At 43.5% G+C, this 25,648-nt stretch overlaps 1 protein-coding gene across 1 annotated transcript in view; it reads right to left on the minus strand.

Annotated features, from left to right (window-relative positions):
• Positions 1-25,648, minus strand: part of slc35f1 (solute carrier family 35 member F1) — a 64,737-nt gene that overhangs the window by 2,255 nt on the left and 36,834 nt on the right. Inside the window, exons 6-7 of the mRNA XM_034162394.1 lie at positions 19,604-19,656; positions 2,606-2,760 (exon numbers count right to left, since the gene is read on the minus strand). Coding sequence (XP_034018285.1) covers positions 2,606-2,760; positions 19,604-19,656 — 208 coding nt within the window. The remainder of the gene's footprint in view (positions 1-2,605; positions 2,761-19,603; positions 19,657-25,648) is intronic.

The following is a 25,648-nucleotide window of genomic DNA, read 5'->3' on the forward strand; positions in this document are numbered from 1 at the left end:
GTTTTAACCAAATGGAGTAGTAGAGAAGCTTGAATCTTCGACTGGACTGGGTTGCTTGACACAAGGACGTTTGGCTTCAAATCACAGAAGCTTCCTCAACTAAAATTCTTGCTCTGGTAGTCTGACTTCTGTCTTGACTCTTGTAGAGAAGAATAACAGAAACCACAAAAGCTGGAGTTTTAAACCTAACCAGACCCCTCCTACCGAGAGGCAGACTGCTATTGGCTAGTGACTAAACAGTTGCTTTAATTAGCACCTATTGTGCTCTAGTTAGCACCCTCCTAATGACAAGGTAGCTGTCCCTCCTAACAATGGGACTGACGCCTCTCCTGACGAGTCTCCTGATCAATCAATCAATCAATTTTTTTATATAGCGCCAAATCACAACAAACAGTTGCCCCAAGGCGCCTTACATAATGATGACGTGAATGACTCATTTCCATGAACAAAAGACTGAAACTGCTTTGACCTGAGTACCCCATTGTAAACAGGGGACAAAGCATGTCTCAGACCCCCTCCCTGGTTAAGGCTGGGTTTCAACTGTTTCACATACAATGGCTCCTTCACTCCTCTCTCAAACCATTTCATCTCCACCTTAAAGACACTAACCATACGTTTGAGGACAAGGAAGTTAAAATCTTAGCCAAAGAGAAGAAATGCCAGTCAAATGTTCATTTCTTGTATAAATTGTAAATAAATTGTAAATAATTCTGCCGTGGTCATTTGTGTACAGAAGGAAACTCTTGGTCAACCGTATCATGGAATTCATGACTTTCAGATGAGAGTTTGATTAAATTAAATTGAGACTGATTAATTCATTTGAGACTGATAACTTAATGTTTAAATTATAGTACCTATGCTATAGAAAAAAAATAGGTGGTGCCCCGAGATAATAAGTATTAAACCCTAAATTAATTATTTTGGTGACCCGTTACATTGGGCCTCGTCCAATCTAATTCAGTTTGGGACTTTAATTACTTATTCACTATAAATTGCTACATATTAATGGTGCTCCCGTGTGGAAGCATAAAGATTTAAACAAAACACTATATTTCCAAATTGCGTCTGTCCATTTTAAATGAGCTTGGGCCCAGAGAAGGCGGCAGTGTTTCTGGATGTTGATGTATGGCTTTCGCTTTGCATGGTAGAGTTTTAACTTGTACTTGTAGATGTAGCGACTAACTGTGTTAACTGACAATGGTTTTCTGAAGTGTTCCTGAGCCCACGCGGTAAGATCCTTTACACAATGATGTCAGTTTTTAATGCAGTGCCGCCTGAGGGATCGAAGGTCACGGGCATTCAATGTTGGTTTTCAGCCTTGCCACTTACGTGTAGAAAGTTCTCCAGATTCTCTGAATCTTCTGATTATATTATGGACTGTAGATGATGGAATCCCTAAATTCCTTGCAACTGAACGTTGAGAAACATTGTTCTTAAACTGTTGGACTATTTTTTCAAACAGTTGTTCACAAAGTGGTGATCCTCACCCCATCTTTGCTTGTGAACGGCTGAGCCTTTTGGGGATGCTGCTTTTATACCCAACCATGACTATCACAATTAGTGTCCTCAGTTCCCAAATGCTTATTGAGTGTTGTTTGAAGGAAAGGTGATGTAACACAGTGGTAAACATACCGCTGTCCTAGCTTATGTATGAGGCATTCATGCAGAGGAACAAGTACAACATTCTGGAATGGCCGTCTCAGTCTCCAGACCTGAATATTATTGAAAATCTGAGGTGTGATTTTTAAGCGGGCCATGCTCAAAAACCAACAAGTCTTACTGAACTGGAGATGTTTTGTAAAGACGAATGGTCCAAAATACCTTCAACCAGAATCCAGACTCTCATTGGAAGCTATAGGAAGTGTTTAGAAGCTGTTATTTCTGCAAAAGGAGGCTTTACTAAATCAATGTATTTTTTCCTGTTGGGGTGCCCAAATTTATGCCCCTGTCTAATTTTGTTTAAAGAATTATTGCACACTTTCTGTAAGTCCTATAAACTTCATTTCTCTTCTCAAATATCACTGAGTTTGTCTGCTATATGATATATTTAACAGAAATTGCTGGTCCAAACAACCAATGATTTATAAAGGAAAAACATGAAATCATCAGGGGGTCCAAACCTTTACATACAACTGTATTATAAAGACTTTCTTCAGTACCATTGTCTCAAATGCTATATATATATATGCTGTGGACTCACTTCTGAAATCATAAACATCTATAAATGCCTGATGGATAAGTGCAATATGCCAAAAGATTATTATAGCACAAAACATCTGCAACTATCTGAATCCAAACTTTTAGAGCTGAATTTGAGACGGCTTTTACAGACTTACTTACAGACCATCTCTGCAGATGGAAGAAACTACATAAAGTATTTCCCGAGACACAAATGAAAAGAGCTTACTGATAAACGTGTTTGCTGTTTGTGTGCCACACCTCAAAAAACTTCCCGCCACTATTCAGCAGGCCACCCTGAGCGGTTTATTCTGGAATGTTTGTTTATCAGTCAAAGGATTAGCATCATTTTAATGATGTTTTTTTTTGGGTGGGTGGGTGGTAACATGAGTGGATTTTCAGGTTCAGCATGGTGGTGTGATGTTACCTTGTAGTGAAAGAGGAAGAGGCCACAGAAGAGGTTGTAGAGGTCAGCCGTCAGCACCGACAGGTTGACGGCAACGGCGTCCGTCCTCTTCAGCACCACCGGCATGAAGCTGTACAGAGCGAACATGAAGGCACTGAAGCCGACATACAGAAGTCCTGCAAACAGCAACAGATGTGCGTGTGAGTGTTTGGGTCTATTCTCGAAAACCATTAAACACTTAAACTCTGACAAGTTGGCAGGCGGGTTGAGTAACGTTTTAAAAATCTCTATTTCCCAACAAAGCAACAGCATGGAAAATTTACAGTGTCCAGAACTGATGTTCCCGGATCACTCCATCATATTGGTCAGCACAGAAATAAGCTTTTACATTTAGGTTTGACATTTATGGGAGAAATTGCTCAAAAACATCTATAAGCTATACATAACACAAGTTATAAAGCATCAATCTCTCTGTAGCACCTGGAGTTTCGTCATGTAGGTGTAGGCTTTGTGGCCATGCTGAGCCTTGTTCAGCTTTTATTTTTGTGAAAGACAAGACTTTCACTGCAAAGTCACAAAACTAGCACAAATCAAGAAAGCAAACTACACTGGTGTGTCTGAGACATCAAACACGTCCATGTGCATGAACTTGTCTCATCTGCCTGGAAAGTCCTTACCATCTCATTTAGGTCCTTCACACTATTTTCAGTAAATGCTTCTGGGCAGCATGGCTAAAAAACGTCCTACTCTTTCTTTTTAATTGAGACAATCAATCAATCAATCAATTTTTTTATATAGCGCCAAATCACAAAAAACAGTTGCCCCAAGGCGCTTTATATTGTAAGGCAAGGCCATACAATAATTATGTAAAACCCCAACGGTCAAAACGACCCCCTGTGAGCAAGCACTTGGCTACAGTGGGAAGGAAAAACTCCCTTTTAACAGGAAGAAACCTCCAGCAGAACCAGGCTCAGGGAGGGGCAGTCTTCTGCTGGGACTGGTTGGGGCTGAGGGAGAGAACCAGGAAAAAGACATGCTGTGGAGGGGAGCAGAGATCGATCACTAATGATTAAATGCAGATTGGTGCATACAGAGCAAAAAGAGAAAGAAACAGTGCATCATGGGAACCCCCCAGCAGTCTACGTCTATAGCAGCATAACTAAGGGATGGTTCAGGGTCACCTGATCCAGACCTAACTATAAGCTTTAGCAAAAAGGAAAGTTTTAAGCCTAATCTTAAAAGTAGAGAGGGTGTCTGTCTCCCTGATCTGAATTGGGAGCTGGTTCCACAGGAGAGGAGTCTGAAAGCTGAAGGCTCTGCCTCCCATTCTACTCTTACAAACCCTAGGAACTACAAGTAAGCCTGCAGTCTGAGAGCGAAGCGCTCTGTTGGGGTGATATGGTACTACGAGGTCCCTAAGATAAGATGGGACCTGATTATTCAAAACCTTATAAGTAAGAAGAAGAATTTTAAATTCTATTCTAGAATTAACAGGAAGCCAATGAAGAGAGGCCAATATGGGTGAGATATGCTCTCTCCTTCTAGTCCCCGTCAGTACTCTAGCTGCAGCATTTTGAATTAACTGAAGGCTTTTTAGGGAACCTTTAGCACAACCTGATAATAATGAATTACAATAGTCCAGCCTAGAGGAAATAAATGCATGAATTAGTTTTTCAGCATCACTCTGAGACAAGACCTTTCTGATTTTAGAGATATTGCGTAAATGCAAAAAAGCAGTCCTACATATTTGTTTAATATGCGCTTTGAATGACATATCCTGATCAAAAATGACTCCAAGATTTCTCACAGTATTACTAGAGGTCAGGGTAATGCCATCCACAGTAAGGATCTGGTTAAACACCATGTTTCTAAGATTTGTGGGGCCAAGTACAATAACTTCAGTTTTATCTGAGTTTAAAAGCAGGAAATTAGAGGTCATCCATGTCTTTATGTCTGTAAGACAATCCTGCAGTTTAGCTAATTGGTGTGTGTCCTCTGGCTTCATGGATAGATAAAGCTGGGTATCATCTGCGTAACAATGAAAATTTAATCAATCAATCAATCAATCAATTTTTTTTATATAGCGCCAAATCACAACAAACAGTTGCCCCAAGGCGCTTTATATTGTAAGGCAAGGCCATACAATAATTATGTAAAACCCCAACGGTCAAAACGACCCCCTGTGAGCAAGCACTTGGCTACAGTGGGAAGGAAAAACTCCCTTTTAACAGGAAGAAACCTCCAGCAGAACCAGGCTCAGGGAGGGGCAGTCTTCTGCTGGGACTGGTTGGGGCTGAGGGAGAGAACCAGGAAAAAGACATGCTGTGGAGGGGAGCAGAGATCGATCACTAATGATTAAATGCAGAGTGGTGCATACAGAGCAAAAAGAGAATGAAACAGTGCATCATGGGAACCCCCCAGCAGTCTACGTCTATAGCAGCATAACTAAGGGATGGTTCAGGGTCACCTGATCCAGCCCTACCTATAAGCTTTAGCAAAAAGGAAAGTTTTAAGCCTAATCTTAAAAGTAGAGAGGGTGTCTGTCTCCCTGATCTGAATTGGGAGCTGGTTCCACAGGAGAGGAGCCTGAAAGCTGAAGGCTCTGCCTCCCATTCTACTCTTACAAACCCTAGGAACTACAAGTAAGCCTGCAGTCTGAGAGCGAAGCGCTCTATTGGGGTGATATGGTACTACGAGGTCCCTAAGATAAGATGGGACCTGATTATTCAAAACCTTATAAGTAAGAAGAAGAATTTTAAATTCTATTCTAGAATTAACAGGAAGCCAATGAAGAGAGGCCAATATGGGTGAGATATGCTCTCTCCTTCCAGTCCCCGTCAGTACTCTAGCTGCAGCATTTTGAATTAACTGAAGGCTTTTTAGGGAACTTTTAGGACAACCTGATAATAATGAATTACAATAGTCCAGCCTAGAGGAAATAAATGCATGAATTAGTTTTTCAGCATCACTCTGAGACAAGACCTTTCTAATTTTAGAGATATTGCGTAAATGCAAAAAAGCAGTCCTACATATTTGTTTAATATGCGCTTTGAATGACATATCCTGATCAAAAATGACTCCAAGATTTCTCACAGTATTACTAGAGGTCAGGGTAATGCCATCCAGAGTAAGGATCTGGTTAGACACGTTTCTAAGATTTGTGGGGCCAAGTACAATAACTTCAGTTTTATCTGAGTTTAAAAGCAGGAAATTAGAGGTCATCCATGTCTTTATGTCTGTAAGACAATCCTGCAGTTTAGCTAATTGGTGTGTGTCCTCTGGCTTCATGGATAGATAAAGCTGGGTATCATCTGCGTAACAATGAAAATTTAAGCAATACCGTCTAATAATACTGCCTAAGGGAAGCATATATAAAGTGAATAAAATTGGTCCTAGCACAGAACCTTGTGGAACTCCATAATTAACTTTAGTCTGTGAAGAAGATTCCCCATTTACATGAACAAATTGTAATCTATTAGACAAATATGATTCAAACCACCGCAGCGCAGTGCCTTTAATACCTATGGCATGCTCTAATCTCTGTAATAAAATTTTATGGTCAACAGTATCAAAAGCAGCACTGAGGTCTAACAGAACAAGCACAGAGATGAGTCCACTGTCCGAGGCCATAAGAAGATCATTTGTAACCTTCACTAATGCTGTTTCTGTACTATGATGAATTCTAAAACCTGACTGAAACTCTTCAAATAGACCATTCCTCTGCAGATGATCAGTTAGCTGTTTTACAACTACCCTTTCAAGAATTTTTGAGAGAAAAGGAAGGTTGGAGATTGGCCTATAATTAGCTAAGATAGCTGGGTCAAGTGATGGCTTTTTAAGTAATGGTTTAATTACTGCCACCTTAAAAGCCTGTGGTACATAGCCAACTAACAAAGATAGATTGATCATATTTAAGATCGAAGCATTAAATAATGGTAGGGCTTCCTTGAGCAGCCTGGTAGGAATGGGGTCTAATAAACATGTTGATGGTTTGGATGAAGTAACTAATGAAAATAACTCAGACAGAACAATCGGAGAGAAAGAGTCTAACCAAATACCGGCATCACTGAAAGCAGCCAAAGATAACGATACGTCTTTGGGATGGTTATGAGTAATTTTTTCTCTAATAGTTAAAATTTTGTTAGCAAAGAAAGTCATGAAGTCATTACTAGTTAAAGTTAATGGAATACTCAGCTCAATAGAGCTCTGACTCTTTGTCAGCCTGGCTACAGTGCTGAAAAGAAACCTGGGGTTGTTCTTATTTTCTTCAATTAGTGATGAGTAGAAAGATGTCCTAGCTTTACGGAGGGCTTTTTATAGAGCAACAGACTCTTTTTCCAGGCTAAGTGAAGATCTTCTAAATTAGTGAGACGCCATTTCCTCTCCAACTTACGGGTTATCTGCTTTAAGCTGCGAGTTTGTGAGTTATACCACGGAGTCAGGCACTTCTGATTTAAAGCTCTCTTTTTCAAACAAGAAGTTACACAAAAACCTTACAGAGGATAAACATAGCAGTGCATAAACAACATAATGAAAAACACTGTGGGCTCAAAATTTGGCACTTCCTGTTTCAGTGTCAACTTGCCACTGAAGTCCCACGAGATCTTCTCTATTGTCAATTCAGGAAGTGTCGATCCAGGAAGTGTTCAACATTTGACATTTCCTGTTTCACTGTGGACTCAATATTTGGCATTTCCTGTTTGTGACAAAGTGTACCATGAGTAGGGATGGGTATCGATAAGATTTTATCGATATCGATGCAATTATCGATTCCACTTATCGATCCCATTTTTATCGATTCCCTTATCGATACCTCCTGTGAATTTTCTGTGTACTGAAAGTAGACTTTACAGGTTTTCTATGTCAACAACATTTTAAACTGGTCAGTGGATTCTTGATCTGTGGACATAAAAATAAAATCGGTAGTTTTTGTCAAAAGCATTTCCTTTCAGACATTTTGGCATGAATGTCTCTCCGTACCTCTGAGCTGAGCTCAGCCGGCTGCTGCACGTCAGCGCAGGACGTCTCATTTTGGGAGGCAAAAAAAAACCATTTTGATCGATTGGAGTTTGTTTGTATTACAACGTTTGGAAAAAGGTGTCATTTGATTTAAACGGTGTTTCGCTTTGAATTTATTAATTCCGACTGGACTCTATCATTCTAACTTGACTTGGCAGAGAGCCGCGCAGTGTTTGGAGCTGTGTGAACAGAACAGAGAACGATTCTTGTTTCTTTCTCCCAGCAAGACAGGAGTCCCAGTTAGTGACGTTGATCTGCACAAAAGTGACTCATGATTGACATATTCAGGGATGAAAGTGGTGAAAAACAAAAAAGCTGAAACCCAAAATTACCCCCCAACACCACCTGCACGAAAATGTTTGAATTCTAGAAGCTCTGAAATGCAATCTGGGACTATTCCAGACAATAAACTGCAGTGAGTGCAGCATCCATTTAGTGAGAAAAAAAAACAACTTTCCTTATTCAAATTCATTCCAGTAGTATTCTGCTCTTACTAGGATGCAGCAGTTTTCTAGTTTGGCAGATAGTTCTGGAGGAAATCACTGAAGAAATTAACACATTGAAAATATGGTTTGACCGAAACAAACTGTCATTAAACTTAAATAAGACAGGGATGAAATGGAGGTGTGAGAGTCACTAGGTGTTCACAGGAAACACTTATTTCTATATTTATTTATTTATCAACTGTTTCAGAAGACCATAACAGGTCAGATTAACATAAAAAGGTAAATATTACTCACAGACAGGTCGATTGGTTCAACGTTCAAAACAAAGCTGCACTGCAGAAAAATTGATTACAGACCCGCTGCAGGGTCTGTAATCAACGTACAGAAATTATCATTTTCTTGACAAACACCCCCAAAAACAATGGCCACTCTGAAGGACCGATAAGGGAATCGTTAAGCAAAAAGGCTATTGATGTCGGTGGATCGAATAATTTCTTAACTATACCCGAAAGGAACCGGTTCTCGATACCCATCCCTAACAATGAGTGAGCTTTGCACCACTGCTTGGTGCTTCGTTTGTAATATTCATGTACAATGGCTGGGCCTGGGTAATATATCAATTTTATCGATTAATTCAAATTTTTTTGTTGCGGACAATTTTGGTCTGGTTGTGGATAATTCAAGGTTTTTTTTCTCCTCTTGCAGTGGCGCACCTTTTTGTCCCCAGGACCATCAATAGCTCCCCCCTCCCTGTCCCGTTTCTGTCACACAATAACAAACATGGTGAACCGCTAATGGAGAGCGAGTTTCGTCAGTGGTTTGGGATTGCTGCGACAGACATGGACAAGTGACTGCACGCTGCAAAGTTTGTCTAAAGCCACGGTTCTCCCCAGACAATAGAACAACAGCGTAGTGCCATTATATATTTTTAATCCAGCCAGTCTGTTTATGCTGAACGGACTGCTGCCCACTCGTCCCCCGCCGGCAGCCAGCCGAACCGAGCAGAGTCACAGCGCTGCAGCTCAGAGTGAGAGAACAAAAACTCTATCAAAGTCTTCCAACAAAAACAGCTCTTTCTGCCTGCGTAGCTAGTGACACATTAAGGCTTTATTTTACAGATGAAAGCTTTCATGTTTCCAAAGTTTGCTCAAATAAGCCGCAAAGACGGTGTGAGAGTGAAGAGTCTCTTGTTCCCTCACAACGAGAGAGAGAGAGAGAGAGAGGAGGAGGAAGAAAAATAAACAGAGGCTCCACACACACCCAAAAAAAAAAAGCAGCGAAGCAATTTTAATCAACGATCATCTTCACCACACAATTCAATGAAACAGTAAAGTGTGAAAAACTGATTCAGAAAGTTTTTCATCCAGGATTTCATCTTTATGAGAGCAAATTTACTTCTTGTCAGGACGGGGCACAAACCAGTTGGACACAAATGCGAACTCTCACAGCACATGCAGTTAGAATAAGGTTTAATGGTAGTAACAGGCAGAGATTCGGTACACGGGTGGTCCAGCAGTGAAGCAAAGGTACAGGCAGACGTAAGGCTGAGGCTTGGTCGAATAAACAGGCTGAGGTCAAAATACATGGCGTGGTGGCAATCAGAGGCAGAGACAAAAAAAAAAAACGTGGTCGAAGGCAACAAGGTCAAATACCGGCAGGCAGATCAACAAGTAAAACAAGGCAGGACGTGAGAGCTGGAAAGTGAAATACATTCAACAATCAAGGAAGGGACTGTGAGGGCTTAAATAACTGGTGGTGTGATTAGTGAAATGAGATGCAGGTGTCGGTGAAGGTTCTGGAATGGGGCATGACTAGTGAACAGAGATATGCATGAGACAAGATAGTGAAGGCAGGAAAACAGAGTGGGGTGATGAAACAGACAAAGATGCCTGAGCCGGTGCAAGAGTGGGAGTGAGTGAAAATGCAAAGCAGACCGAATCAAAGTGTGAGAGACAAAGACACAAGAGCTGGAGCAGGGGCAGTCAAAAAACAAGAGGCAATAACAGAAACCATGGACAAAATGCAGAACAACTATGACTGGTAACAAACTAAGCATGAACATAAGAACTGAATACACAAATGAGAAGAGCAAAATAAACAACTGAAAAACAGAGAATAAACAAACCCGGTGACTAGAGAAGAATACAATTAATAAAACAAGATAACAGATAAATAGGAAATGCAATAAATAACAAATGGAACATAATCAAATAAGAAGCACTGCAGATAAATAGCAAAACCCTGTGACTAAAGTATAATAAAGCAGCACAAAATAAATGATAAACAGAGCGCAATAAATAACTAAAGGAACATAACCAGACAGGAAACACTTGCAGGTAAATAACCAAAAACTGTGACCAAAGCATAATATACAATGTGATGAACAGAACTAAACTACAGCTACATAAGGAACCAAGAGTGAACAAATACGAGGATGACTGACAGAAACAAAACCAATGATAACATGAACATGAAAACCTGACAAGAACAAGAAACAAGACCAGCCAAAGTCTAAGCATGACTATGATACATGGCATGATTAAGAAAAACAAAAGGCTCAGAGCACAAACGTGGAAAAAAAAATAGTTCAGAATAATAACAGCCGGGCCCAACAGGGCTGGATCATGACACTTCTTACAGAAGTGTTTTCTTTTTATTATTGTTGTTTCTGCACCAATGACACCAGATCAAATTACTTACTTTGCAATAAATTTGATTCTGATTTGACAATGAAATCGGTCCAGGTTTAGCTCTTGTACAAATAAGACAATTAGGGGTTATATTGTTTTTAAAAAGTATGCAATCCCACTCAGAAATGTTAAGAAAAAACTAAACTGTCAACATTACAGTAAAACTCTGCCTGTCTGACTGGATTAAAGGTGCAGTGTGTCATTTTTAAAGAAGAGGAGAGCAAATGTTATGTCCATCAAATATTAATGTGTTTTTTTTATTATTATATTTTTATTAGTTTTTAAGGACAGTTGTACATACAGTTTACAATGTATTCCTTTCATCCACACATAACATCCATTTTTTCAAGTAAAGACAAAACAAAGTAAAAATAAAACAACATGTAGCTGAACAACATGGGGGAATATAGATTTATATAAAATCAGATCTTATTGACTTTACAACCGCTACCCATCCCTTCCATATTTTCTCAAATTTTTCTTCCTCAAATCTCAAATAATATGTCAATTTCTCCATACAATATATACTATGCATCACCTCTATCCAGTTTTCACATTTCGGCGCCTCTTCCTTCATCCACATTTTGGTGATCCCCTTTTTCCCTGCTAAAAGCATGATTCTGAACATCTTATTGTTGAGATAATTCTTATTATTTACCTCAAGTTTTCCCAAATAAAATACCTCAAAAGTAAAAGGAAGGTCAGCCCTCAATACTTTATCTATACTTTTTTTTAACTCGACCCAATAGCTTTGTATTACAGGACAAGACCAAAAGACATGTACATGATGTGCCATTTCTTCCCCACATTTTCTCCAACAACTTGTGTCTAGATATTTTGTCTGTGCCGGAGTTCTAAAGAATCGTACAATATTTTTCCATCCATGCTCTGTCCACATTAATGATGATGTTGTTTTCCATACATGTTGATTGATCTCATCCCATTCTTCCTCTGTCAACTGTCTGGTATCAATGAATAAAGGCCCATTAATGAAAAGTCCAATTTAGAATAACATTAATTGAAACCCCACCCATCCCCAGCATTCGTAAACTTAGGCTTGAAGTTTGAACTGATCTTATGGAACTGGTATCTTGCTTGGCTTCTTGCAGGGCTTAGGACTCGACAAATCATGGTGACATCATGCTGGAACAACCTGGTCTCATGGCAAGTCATGATTCAGCAGCACGAAATATACATTAATCTATTAGTTTGTGATTTTGTGACAAAAAGCGCCTCATTTTCGTCACGGCAGCACAAATTCATTCTCATTCATTCCGTGATGGCTGCACAAAATTACAAGTGAAGCGGGGGGGGGGGGGGGGGGGGGGTTCGGATGGTTATGGTTAGGGTGGGGGGAAGGAGCAACATTACGTTATGGTTAAGGTTAGGGTTAGGGGTGGGATTATGGTTAGCAATAGTGAGTTAAAAAAAGTAAAAGTAAAAAAAGCCCTGTCACGAAAAGTTGACTCATTTCGTTGCGGGAGCACGATAAAAAACAAAAAAACAATTAGAGACAGGGCTGGCTGGAACTGAAAAACTCCAGAAATTTCTAAAAATTGTAAAATTGTTTTCACCAAGCATACTTCATATTTCCTTGGTCCACTGGAAATGTTTGTGTGCAGGTTTTGAGTGTCTGTAGTAATTGTGTGAAATTAACTTAAGCCCTGGTCCCACCGAATAATGAATGATGAATAATGAGCCACGTAGCATGTTTTTTTGTTTGTTTTTTGGGGGGCTACAAGTCCAGTTATTCAACAAACATGAGAGAATAGAGGCTCTTAGAGGCAGAATATTCGGCTAACTAGGCTGACCTCTAATTTTGCTAATTTCAATTTTAGCACAAACGAGGCTTGCGTGTGGTGGGGACGAGGCTGTTAGCCCATTATCCGAGCACCTGGCAGCTACAAGGACAGGACAGGCTATTTTGGCACAGCCCTATTGCACACTTCGTCATGACAATCCCACCTGCTTTGATCCCACCTGCTTTGTGCGCTGGACACTGTATATAAAATAATTATTTCGTAGCAGATTAATCATTTTCACTCAGAGTCTGGCTGTTGAAAACACCTCAAATAATTTCTGGAATCACAGAGGACGGTTTCATTTGGAGCTTTTATTTCCTCTTTTTTTCTCTCTCTCTTTTCCTGCACTGTGCAGGTGGACAACATATTTGGAACAGCCTAAAAAGTAAATTATTTGTAATGTTTATATTGTAATAGCTTGGTAAAATAGTTGCATGTTCATTCCTTCTTATAAGCACCTATAAAAGTATGTTTATGATAGATTTAACATCTCATTATAATGGGTCAGATGAGCTGGACTGTGTGCGCTGACGCGATCCCTCGCACTTCAAGACACAACGCGAGTGCATTGAGAGATTTTGCAGACAATAACAGATGAACACAAAGTGAAAAGTTGGGCTCACCTGTGTCAAAATGACTGTAAGCTGCGGACGAAATAAAGCCAGCGAGAAGAAGCGCATAGGCGACTGTCCAGGAACCCGTGGTTCGGTTCTAGCTGGTCTGGTTGTGGATGGGTTCTGTGTTTGTGGATTGGGTTTTTTTGTGGGAAGTGTTCAACACAGTTGCAGGTGTATATAATTAAAGCAGCCAACTCATTGTGATATCTTTTTTTTGGTCACAGAGAGCTGGGTGAACATGCAGAACTGCTGCATTTAATGACTCTTTAACACAGGTGAACTGCAGTCTGATGCACGGATGCGCACACCTCAGGACTGTGCAGGAGCGTCTTTTTTTGGACTGCGTTAAAAAAATGTGACACCATATTGAATGGATGCTGTGAACTGAAAACCCACACTTTAAAGGTACCAAGGGTGGAAGGTTGGACCAAACCCATGCCTAAACGTACACCAATGTTGCATTACATGGCGCTACATGGATCATATGTGGCTTGATGTGGATCACATGCAGTGACATGAACCATTCGAGGCTGGGCGGGGCTCAAATGACAGGTCGGTTGTGCTCATTAGAGGCTAATACTCGGAATATGCGATGTACAGAGAGGCACATAGAGGCTTCTTTGTAGCAAATACGTGATAGCTTTATACATGGCTCATTATTTGAATAATCATTGAAATTTCTGGCAAATCCATCCATCCATCCATTTTCTTCCGCTTTATCTGGAGTCAGGTCGCGGGGGCAGCAGCTCAAGCAAAGCCGCCCAGACCCCCCGATCCACACACACCTCCCCCAGCTCCTCCGGGGGAACCCCAAGGCATTCCCAAGCCAGCCGAGAGATGTAGTCCCTCCAGCCTGACCTGGGTCTTCCCCGGGGCCTCCTCCCAGTGGGACGTGCCCGGAACACCTCTCCAGCGAGGCATCCAGGGGGCATCTGGAAAAGATGCCCGAGCCACCTCAACTGACTCCTTTCGACGTGGAGGAGCAGCGGCTCGACTCCGAGCTCCTCCCGAGTGACCGAGCTCCTCACCCCATCTCTAAGGGAGCACCCAGCCACCCTGCGGAGGAAACTCATCTCGGCTGCTTGTACTCGCGATCTTGTTCTTTCGGTCATGAGCCAAATCTCATGACCATAGGTAAGGATCGGAACGTTGATCGATCGGTAAATCAAGAGCTTTGCCCCCCTACTCAGCTCTCTCTTCACCACGACGGTCCGATGCAGCGACCGCATCACTGCAGATGCTGCACCGATCCGTCTATCGATCTCACACTCCATCCGTCCCTCACTCGTGAACAAGACCCCGAGATACTTAAATTCCTCCACTTGAGGCAAGGACACTCCACTGACCTGAAGAGGGCAAAGCACCTTTTTCCGGTCGAGAACCATGGCCTCGGATTTGGAGGTGCTGATTTTCATCCCGGACGCATCACACTCGGCTGCAAACCACTCCAGTGCATGCTGAAGGTCCTGATTTGACGAAGCCAACAGAACCACATCGTCCGCAAACAGCAGAGACGAGATTCTGTGGTTCCCAAACCAGACCCCCTCTACACCCTGGCTGCGCCTAGAAATTCTGTCCATAAAAATAATGAACAGAACTGGTGACAAAGGACAGCCCTGGCGGAGGCCAACGTGCACTGGAAACAGGTTTTACTTACTACTGGCAATGCGAACCAAGCTCCTGCTGCGGTCGTACAGGGACCGGATAGCCGTTAGCAAAGGACCCCGGCCCCCGTACTCCCCGAGCACTTCCCACAGGGTGCCCCGAGGGACACGGTCGAACGCCTTCTCCAGATCCACAAACCACATGTGGACTGGTTGGGCGAACTCCCATGAACCCTCGAGCACCCGATGGAGCGTGTAGAGCTGGTCCAGTGTGCCGCGACCAGGACGAAAACCACACTGCTCCTCCTGAATCCGAGGTTCGACCATCGGTTGAATTCTCCTCTCCAGTACTCTGGAATAGACCTTACCGGGGAGTCTGAGGAGTGTGATCCCCCTATAGTTGGAACACACCCTCTCTTCGAGGCCGACCGATAGTCCTCCTCCATAGCCTCCCCGAACTCCTCCCAGACCCGAGTTTTTGCCTCTGCGACTGCACGGGCTGCGGCACGCTTGGCCTGCCGGTACCTGTCAGCTGCCTCTGGGGTCCCACCTACCAACAAAGATAAGTAGAACTCCTTCTTCAGCTTGACGGCATCCCTTACTTCCGGTGTCCACCACCGGGGTCGGGGATTGCCGCCGCGACAGGCACCAGAAATCTTGCGACCACAGCTACGAGCAGCCGCATCAACAATGGAGGTGGAGAACATGGTCCACTCAGACTCCATGTCTCCAACCTCCCCCGCGATCTGGAAGAAGCTCTCCCGGAGGTGGCAGTTGAAGACCTCGCTGACAGAGGGTTCTGCCAGTCGTTCCCAGCAGACCCTCATGATACGTTTGGGCCTGCCAGGTCTGACCGGCTTCCTACCCTCCCAGCGGATCCAACTCACCACCAGGTGGTGATCAGTCAACAGCTCTGCCCCTCTCTTCACTCGAGTGTCCGAGACACGTGGCCGAAGGTCAGATGATACGACTACAAAGTCGATCATCGACCTCCGGCTCAGGGTGTCCTGGTGCCACGTGCACTTATGGACACCCTTGTGCTCAAACATGGTGTTCGTGATGGACAAACTGTGACTAGCACAGAAGTCCAACAACTGAACACCACTCGGGTTCAGATCGGGGAGGCCATGCTTCCCGATCACCCCCCTCCAGGTCTCACTGTCGCTGCCCACGTGGCATTGAAATCCCCCAGGAGAACAATGGAGTCCCAAGTCGGAGCGCTAGCTAGTACCCCTCCCAGGGACTCCAGGAAGGTCGGGTACTCTACACTGCTGCTCGGCCCATAGGCCGAGACAACGTTGAGAGACCTGTCCCCAACCCGAAGGCGTAGGGACGCGACCCGCTCGTTCACTGGAGTGAACTATAACACTTGGCGACTGAGCTGGGGAGCAATAAGCAATGCGACCCCAGCTCTCCGCCTCTCCCCGTGGGCAATGCCAGAAAAATTAAGCATCCACCGGGTACCAGAGCCCAAGCTGTGCGTGGAGGTGAGCCCGACTATCTCTAGTCGGTATCTCTCAACCTCCCGCACAAGCTCAGGCTCCTTCCCCCCTAGCGAGGTGACATTCCACGTCCCAACAGCCAGGGGCTGTAAGCATGGACCGGGCCGCCGGGCCACCCACCCTCGACCACCACCCAATCCTCTCTGCACCCGACCCCCGTGGCCCCCTCTGCAGGTGGTGAAACCACAGGAGGGCGGGCCCACATCACTCTTTCGGGCTGAGCCCGGCCGGGCCCCATGGGCTAAGGCGCGAGCCCCAATGCCAGGCCTGGCTCCAGGGTGGGACCCCAGCTCCGCCATACCGGGCGACGTCTCGGTCCTTGATCTTTTACTGGTCATGGAGGTTCTGAACTGCCCTTAGTCTGACCCATCACCTAGGACCTGTTTGCCTTGGGAGACCCTACAGGGAGCACAAAGCCCCCGACAACATAGCTCCTAGGATCATCCCGGTACGCAAACTCCCCCACCACGATAAGGTGGCAGCTAGAGGGGGAGTCTGGCAAATCCACGTGGCTCATTATTCATGGCTTTATTATTTGGTGGGACCAAGGCTTTTAGTCTTTAGGCAATCATACATTGGTGTGTGTAAGAAATAGTAGCTATGTACACCAGTTTAATGCACAAAACAAATAAAATATCCAATAATGTACACTCAGTCCAAATGACGCAATTATTTGTTTGTGAACAACAATACGTCCCCTCGAACTGCCACCTTATCGTGGTGGGGGAGTTTGCGTACCCGGATGATCCTTGGAGCTATGTAGCCTGGTCCACACTCACAGCCTCTGGCTGTCGGGACATGGAATGTCACCTCGCTGGGGGGGGGAGGTTGAGGGGTACTGACAAGAGAGGCTCCTCCACGCACAGCTTGGGTTCTGGTACCCAATTCCTGGCGTTGGTCACGGGGAGAGGCAGTGGGCTGGGGTAGCATTGCTCATTGCTCCCCAGCTCAATCGCCATGTGTTGGAGTTCTCTCCGGTGAACGAGAGGGTCGCGTCCCTATGCCTTCGGGTTGGGGACAGGTCTCTCACTGTTGTCTCGGCCTACGGGCCGAGTGGCAGTGCAGAGTACCCGACCTTCTTGGAGTCCCCGGAAGGGGTACTAGATAGTGCTCCGACTGGGGACTCCATTGTTCTCCTGGGGGACATCAACACCCACGTGGGCGGCGACAGTGAGACCTGGAAGGGGGTGTTCGGGAAGCGCGAGGGTGTTCGGCCTCCCCGACCTGAACCCGAGTGGTGTTCAGTTGTTGGACTTCTGTGCTAGCCACAGTTTGTCCATCACGAACACCATGTTTGAGCACAAGGGTCCCCATAAGTGCACGTGGCACCAGGACACCCTGAGCCGGAGGTCGATGATTGATTTTGTAGTCGTATCATCTGACGTTCGGCTATGTGGCTCGGCCATTTTGGTGAAGAGAGGGGCTGAGCTGTTGACCGATCACCACCTGGTGGTGAGTTGGACCCATTCAGCGAGGCCATGGAGGAGGACTATCGGTCGGCCTTGAAGAAATTCTGGCAAACGGAGGCGGAGGCAGCTGTTGACTCTGACTGGGGATGTTGTCGGGCAGTGGAAGGAATACTTTGAGGACCTCCTCAATCCCATCGTCACGTCTTCCGAAGAGGAAGCAGAGACTGGGGACTCAGAGGCGGATTCATCCATCACCCAGGCCGAAGTTACCGAGGTGGTCAGAAAGCTCTTCGGTGGAAAGGCTCCTGGGGTGGATGAAATCAATCCGGAGTACCTTAAGTCTCTGGATGTTGTGGGACTGTGTTGGTTGACATGTCTCTGCAACATCGCGTGGCGGTCGGGGACAGTGCCTCTGGATTGGCAGACCAGGGTGATGCTCCCTGTGTTTAAGAAGGGGGACCAGAGGGTGTGTTCCAACTACAGGGGATCACACTCCTTAGCCTCCCCAGTAAGGTCTATTCCAGAGTACTGGAGAGGAGAATTCGATCGATAGTCGAACCTCGGATTCAGGAGGAGCAGTGTGGTTTTTGTCCTGGTTGCGGCACACTGGACCAGCTCTACACTCTCCATCGGCTGCTCGAGGGTTCATGGGAGTTCGCCCAACCAGTCCTCATGTGTTTTGTGGATCTGGAGAAGGTGTTCGACCATGTCCTTCGAGGCGCCCTGTGGGGGTGCTCCGGGAGTACGGGGTCCGGCTGTCCTTTGTTAAGGGCTATCCAGTCCCTGTACGACCGCAGCAGGAGTTTGGTTCGCATTGCCAGTAGTAAGTCAAGCCTGTTTCCAGTGCACGTCGGCCTCCGCAAGGGCTGTCCTTTGTCACCAGTTCTGTTCATTATTTTTATGGACAGAATTTCTAGGCGCAGCCAGGGTGTAGAGGGGGTCCGGTTTGGGAACCACAGAATCTCATCTCTGCTGTTTGTGGACGATGTGGTTCTGTTGGCTTCGTCAAATCAGGACCTTCAGTGTGCACTGGAGCAGTTTGCAGACGAGTGTGAAGCGTCCGGGATGAAAATCAGCACGTCCAAATCCAAGGCCAGGGTTCTCGACCAGAAAAAGATGCTTTGCCCTCTTCAAGTCAGTGGAGTGTCCTTGCCTCAAGTGGAGGAGTTTAAGTATCTCGGGGTCTTGTCTGTGTCTTGTCTGTGTGGATCGGGAGGTCTGGGCAACTTTGCTTGAGCTGCTGCCCCCGCAACCCGACCTCGGATGAAGCCAAAGAAAATGGATGGATGGATGGATGAACAACAATAAACAAGTATTTTACAATTGATTACATGAAATGCCTGGTATTTTGAAGTCATATACATCAAGTCCACGTTATAAAATTTAAAGAACCACTGGACAGCATGCATTTAGTTTGTCAGGAGATGACCCAACTCCATAATTTGTCCAAAACAAATAAGTAAGCACAATTTAATATCAGTTAGAACTTACAGTATTTGTAGTACATGCTGCTCGTTCCCTTTTAAATGAATTCTTGTTGAAATGGTATTTTAATAATTAGCAGGTCATCTCATTCGTGCGACAGAGGATTTTGGAGGACAATAATGTTTGTTTTCTAAAGTATCAACCATATATAATGTAATATTTACAAAAATATATCATTTTTGCATTATAATGTATATTTTTTTCTTTTTAATTTGCGCTTTGAACAAACCTTTTTCATTCTGTTAAATTTTAGGTTTATTCTATTTTCTTCTCCAGACCTTTTAAGTCTGCGAGTGGTTTAATCAGGTTTATATTTGCACCTTACCTTTCGTTGTACTTGTTACAATGACAATATAGAATCTGAATCTGAAAATAATTCTGCAGCACAATTATTTTCTTCTTTCAATATAAATGCTTATATAAAATGGTCAATGTGTAAACTGACCGATCTGCCAGTCCCATGGCACCTTCAGCAACTCCTTGTGTTCCACAATGGCCCTGTAACAAGAACAAGCTCATTTATTTCACACAAATGTTGCTAAAAATGTGAAAAATCACATTTGTCCTTGTATATATTTTCAGATTCTGACATCATAAATCCAACGTTTTTTTTTTGTTGGTTTTTTTTTGTGGTGGAACAGTCACTTTTTCCAGTAGTTACAATAATGAGACATTCCAGTTCACACATCCTGATGATTTTTTGACATTTTTAAGAATTACTTGTATGTCTTATCGCATTCCACTCAATTTCACAACATTTATTTGTTACTGTCATTTCTCACAGTCAACACTGCTTTTCCCAACACATTTTTACACATTTTGACCTTGGAATATTTCAGCAGATGAAAAACCATTGGCACAGTTACAGGTCAGGCCTGGGAGCATGTGCTGAGTCTGCACATCACCAAATCCATGACACCATTGAACTACTCCAGGTCCTGGACGGCAGCCACCCAGGCAAACAACCGGTCCATCCTCACATCTCTGAAGTATCCACCTATTTGCCGTAGCCATGTGAAACATGCGCATGTCCTGGACCTTCTCCAGCTGCTGGGTTCCTCAACACTGAGGCACATGCAGGCAAGATCATGACCAGAGAAACACACCACCTGGACAAAATGTCTTAGATGAGGAGGCTCCTTTTCACTGGAGTTAACATCAGCAGAGTCTCACTTATACCCCCATCACACATACGCCGATTGAGACAGAATGGCGTCAGAATGACACATCCGGCCACAATCAGGAAGTATTGAGGTGTGGTCTGAAGACCAATGGACAGCAGTCTCTGAGAAGTCTACATATTTGGTCCCATTCGCTCGGCTGTCCCTAGTGTGTTGCATATATTCAAAACACTCTTGGCGCCATTGAGATGGAACACACATCTGAGGGTGACTATGTACAGTTTTTGGGTCATCTGATCGCAGTCTACATATTCTGACGGCATCATAACAGCATCTGAAATGATCTGATCGTGGTTGAGTGAGCTCTGAGATTGATTGGTCACAGCAAAGCCTGCCGACATGTTGTGCCACGGATATCCACCTCCACTGGACCATGGCAACGGAGGACAAAGGAAATGTTTATGTAATAACATGTATGTAGCACGCATTCATCATGTACAGTGCATGTGAACAGCGCACAATCAAACTGAAACCACAGTGTGCCGCTGCTCCTCTCTGTGCTCTCATGCACAGTAGTGCATCATAGCGCATGTCAGGCATGGAGCTGAATGGATCTCACCGCTGTAATATACATATTATTACTTGATCACCATCTAAACTCTGTAGGAGGTGTGATGTGGAACTGTATCCCAGACCATGACAAGCCGTTCCACAGCGCAGAGCACACAGGAGCCAAACCACAGCCTGTGGTGAAAAGCCTCTCACCCAGCTGCTGTGTGCTGCAAATAACCAAATCCAGTGGTGGGCACAGTTCCAATAATCCGATAACAGATAATTATCGAAGATAATATTTTCATTATCGGATTATCTTTTTAGATAACTTTAAAAACCATTATCGGACTAATTATCTTCCGATAAATTTTTGTCCGATAACTATTAGACCGATAACGTAGTAAACAAAGCTGAACAGCGACAAACATTTTTAAAATTTAAAATCATTGAGCACCTACCTGTTAAAAGTGTCCTAACAGATGTATAGTTCTATCTGCAAACAGAAGAGAGCTGCTTCTAGGAGAAACTACTCTATCCTCTGCAGGCAAAGAAGAACCAGTCACCAAAAAAAAACCCAAAAAAAAACCCAACTCATTTCTTTTAACACCATGCTGATTTAGCTCCTCTGAAAAAGAGAGCTTTAAATCAGAAGTGTCTGACTCCGTGGTATAACTCACAAACTCGTAGCTTAAAGCAGATAACCCGTAAGTTGGAGAGGAAATGGCGTCTCACTAATTTAGAAGATCTTCACTTAGCCTGGAAAAAGAGTTTGTTGCTCTATAAAAAAGCCCTCCGTAAAGCTAGGACATATTTCTACTCATCACTAATTGAAGAAAATAAGAATAACCTCAGGTTTCTTTTCAGCACTGTAGCCAGGCTGACAAAGAGTCAGAGCTCTATTGAGCCGAGTATTCCATTAACTTTAACTAGTAATGACTTCATGACTTTCTTTGCTAACAAAATTTTGACTATTAGAGAAAAAATTACTCATAACCATCCCAAAGATATATCGTTATCTTTGGCTGCTTTCAGTGATGCCGGTATTTGGTTAGACTCTTTCTCTCCGATTGTTCTGTCTGAGTTATTTTCATTAGTTACTTCATCCAAACCATCAACATGTTTATTAGACCCCATTCCTGCCAGGCTGCTCAAGGAAGTCCTACCATTATTTAATGCTTCAATCTTAAATATGATCAATCTATCTTTGTTAGTTGGCTATGTACCACAGGCTTTTAAGGTGGCAGTAATTAAACCATTACTTAAAAAGCCATCACTTGACCCAGCTATCTTAGCTAATTATAGGCCAATCTCCAACCTTCCTTTTCTCTCAAAGATTCTTGAGAGGGTAGTTGTAAAACAGCTAACTGATCACCTGCAGAGGAATGGTCTATTTGAAGAGTTTCAGTCAGGTTTTAGAATTCATCATAGTACAGAAACAGCATTAGTGAAGGTTACAAATGATCTTCTTATGGCTTCGGACAGTGGACTTATCTCTGTGCTTGTTCTGTTGGACCTCAGTGCTGCTTTTGATACTGTTGACCATAAAATTTTATTACAGAGATTAGAGCATGTCATAGGTATTAAAGGCACTGCGCTGCGGTGGTTTGAATCATATTTGTCTAATAGATTACAGTTTGTTCATGTAAATGGGGAATCTTCTTCACAGACTAAAGTTAATTATGGAGTTCCACAAGGTTCTGTGCTAGGACCAATTTTATTCACTTTATACATGCTTCCCTTAGGCAGTATTATTAGATGGTATTGCTTAAATTTTCATTGTTATGCAGATGATACCCAGCTTTATCTATCCATGAAGCCAGAGGATACACACCAATTAGCTAAACTGCAGGATTGTCTTACAGACATAAAGACATGGATGACCTCTAATTTCCTGCTTTTAAACTCAGATAAAACTGAAGTTATTGTACTTGGCCCCACAAATCTTAGAAGCAGGGTGTCTAACCAGATCGTTACTCTGGATGGCATTTCCCTGATCTCTAGTAATACTGTGAGAAATCTTGGAGTCATTTTTGATCAGGATATGTCATTCAAAGCGCATATTAAACAAATATGTAGGACTGCCTTTTTGCATTTACGCAATATCTGTAAAATCAGAAAGGTCTTGTCTCAGAGTGATGCTGAAAAACTAATTCATGCATTTATTTCCTCTAGGCTGGACTATTGTAATTCATTATTATCAGGTTGTCCTAAAAGTTCCCTAAAAAGCCTTCAGTTGGTTCAGAATGCTGCAGCTAGAGTACTGACGGGGACTAGCAGGAGAGAGCATATCTCACCCGTGTTGGCCTCTCTTCATTGGCTTCCTGTTAATTCTAGAATAGAATTTAAAATTCTTCTTCTTACTTATAAGGTTTTGAATAATCAGGTCCCATCTTATCTTAGGGACCTCGTAGTACCATATTACCCCATTAGAGCGCTTCGCTCTCAGACTACGGGCTTACTTGTAGTTCCTAGGGTTTGTAAGAGTAGAATGGGAGGCAGAGCCTTCAGCTTTCAGGCTCCTCTCCTGTGGAACCAGCTCCCAATTCAGATCAGGGAGACAGATACCCTCTCTACTTTTAAGATTAGGCTTAAAACTTTCCTTTTCGCTAAGGCTTATAGTTAGGGCTGGATCGGGTGACCCTGGACCATCCCTTGGTTATGCTGCTTTAGACGTAGATTGTGGGGGGGTTCCCATGATGCACTGTTTCTTTCTCTTTTTGCTCCGTATGCATCACTCTGCATTTAATCATTAGTGATCGATCTCTGCCCCCCTTCACGGCATGTCTTTTTCCTGGTTTTTTCCCTCAGCCCCAACCAGTCTCAGCAGAAGACTGCCCCTCCCTGAGCCTGGTTCTGCTGGAGGTTTCTTCCTGTTAAAAGGGAGTTTTTCCTTCCCACTGTGGCCAAGTGCTTGCTCATAGGGGGTCGTTTTGACCGTTGGGGTTTTTCATAATTATTGTATGGCCTTGCCTTACAATATGGAGTGCCTTGGGGCAACTGTTTGTTGTGATTTGGCGCTATATAAGAAAAAAGTTGATTGATTGATTGATACGCGGGCAATATCACCCAAGTCATCCAGAGGCATACATTTTTAACTTATGGTTCAAATTTTAACCAAACTAATTTCAGACAAGGTATTTAAAATTACTGTCACATCTGAAGTTTTATAAAGTGAAAATATCAGATATGTTTTAGTTTTAAAGTAATGCACTAATTTTTAAGGTTTTAGTGAGCACCTGCTGTGCCCAGCAGTGCATTATGGGTAGGATAGGGTAATGTCAGTACGTTCACGACAGGACAAATGCACTTCAGACACTCTGTCCAGGCTCCACGGACAACAGCATTAAACTCTAGTGCCTAAAACTCTCATGAATATATTCTCTGGATTTATAGACGTTATTGTATTTGCGTTTGTTAAATTCCATGCATCTTAAATATAGCAGACACAGATTATCTGGAATTTTGTTTTGGCAAGTTTTCAAGGCCTCTACTGCCATCTACTGGCCAATAGTGTTCATGGCAGTTCATGGCCGTATTCGTCCTGAAGCTGGGCAGACACTGTATATTTTTAATCACTGTATTCGGTTTCAGTTCAAACTGTACCACAGAACTGCACGGTGTAAAAGTTCAGAACATATTGTATGTTCAAAAACCACACGTCAACTTGTGTTTCCAGAAGCAAAACGTAACTTTTTCAAACTTAATTTACAAAAACTCTCGATGGGAGACATCACAGTTTAAAAACAAAACAACAAAAAAAAAAACATTACAAAACAGCTCTGTGGTGTTTACACATGCACAGTGTGAGCGGTTGGATGCTTGTAGCTCTTCAGCAGCAGGATACCCTCATGACAGCTGACCAGAATAATATCAAACGTTTGATTTTCATTCGACCATACGATCGGCGATCAGGAGGTGGTCGTGAGATGTTAAACGCAGCTTGTTACTCCATGTACACTACACGATGCAGGATGCTCAATTAACCTTGCGCCTGTGCTGGAAGCTGTGTAGTAAACAAGAGCTTCCAGCAGGGGGCAAGATGTTCAAAGACAGAAGTATGGGCTCATTGTTTGGGTCTGTTGCTTTTGATGCTCCCAGAAGCGATCGTGGTGTTAAAACTCAAATTCAGTTTATTGGTAGTTGCAAATGTACCAGAGACAATATTGAATTTATCGGTTATCTGTAACTTCCGATACAGTTTTGGGTGGTTTATGGTTTTATCTTTATTAAAGATAACTTTTCAGTTATCTGATAATCTGTTATCAAAGTAAATTTTTTGGTTATCTGTGCCCACCACTGACCAAATCCCATGTGATAATCCAACCATCATCACCGTGTACAGACAAGTGTTGCACTCCTGAAGTGAAGAAAAAAGAAACTAAAGTTAGCTGGAAAGGCTCCATCTCATGCATGGTGTGACTCCTTGACCCAGTGGCACATGTGCCCCGCGCGCACGCTTAGTGGCTCATCCAGTAGTTATAAACACACACACACACACACACACACACACACACACACACACACACACACACACACACACACACACACACACACACACACACACACACACACACACACACACACACACACACACACAGAGTCTTAAGCGCCTTTTATGGCTGTCTGACAGCAGTCTGTGTCATCTAAACTGTTGTCTACATGCGCTTTGGGTGCCATTGTGCAGGTGTGGACGAGGCAGTCTGGATGCATTCTGATACTGCTGACCACGCCTCTTTCCCTCCCGACTGTGTCCGATGATGGTAATATTTGCAGTTTCGGCCTGGTTCCTGCACATTTTGGTATGTGTGAAGGGGGCT

Source organism: Thalassophryne amazonica, chromosome 21 (genome assembly GCF_902500255.1).
Source record: "Thalassophryne amazonica chromosome 21, fThaAma1.1, whole genome shotgun sequence".
In the NCBI taxonomy this organism is placed as follows: domain Eukaryota; kingdom Metazoa; phylum Chordata; class Actinopteri; order Batrachoidiformes; family Batrachoididae; genus Thalassophryne; species Thalassophryne amazonica.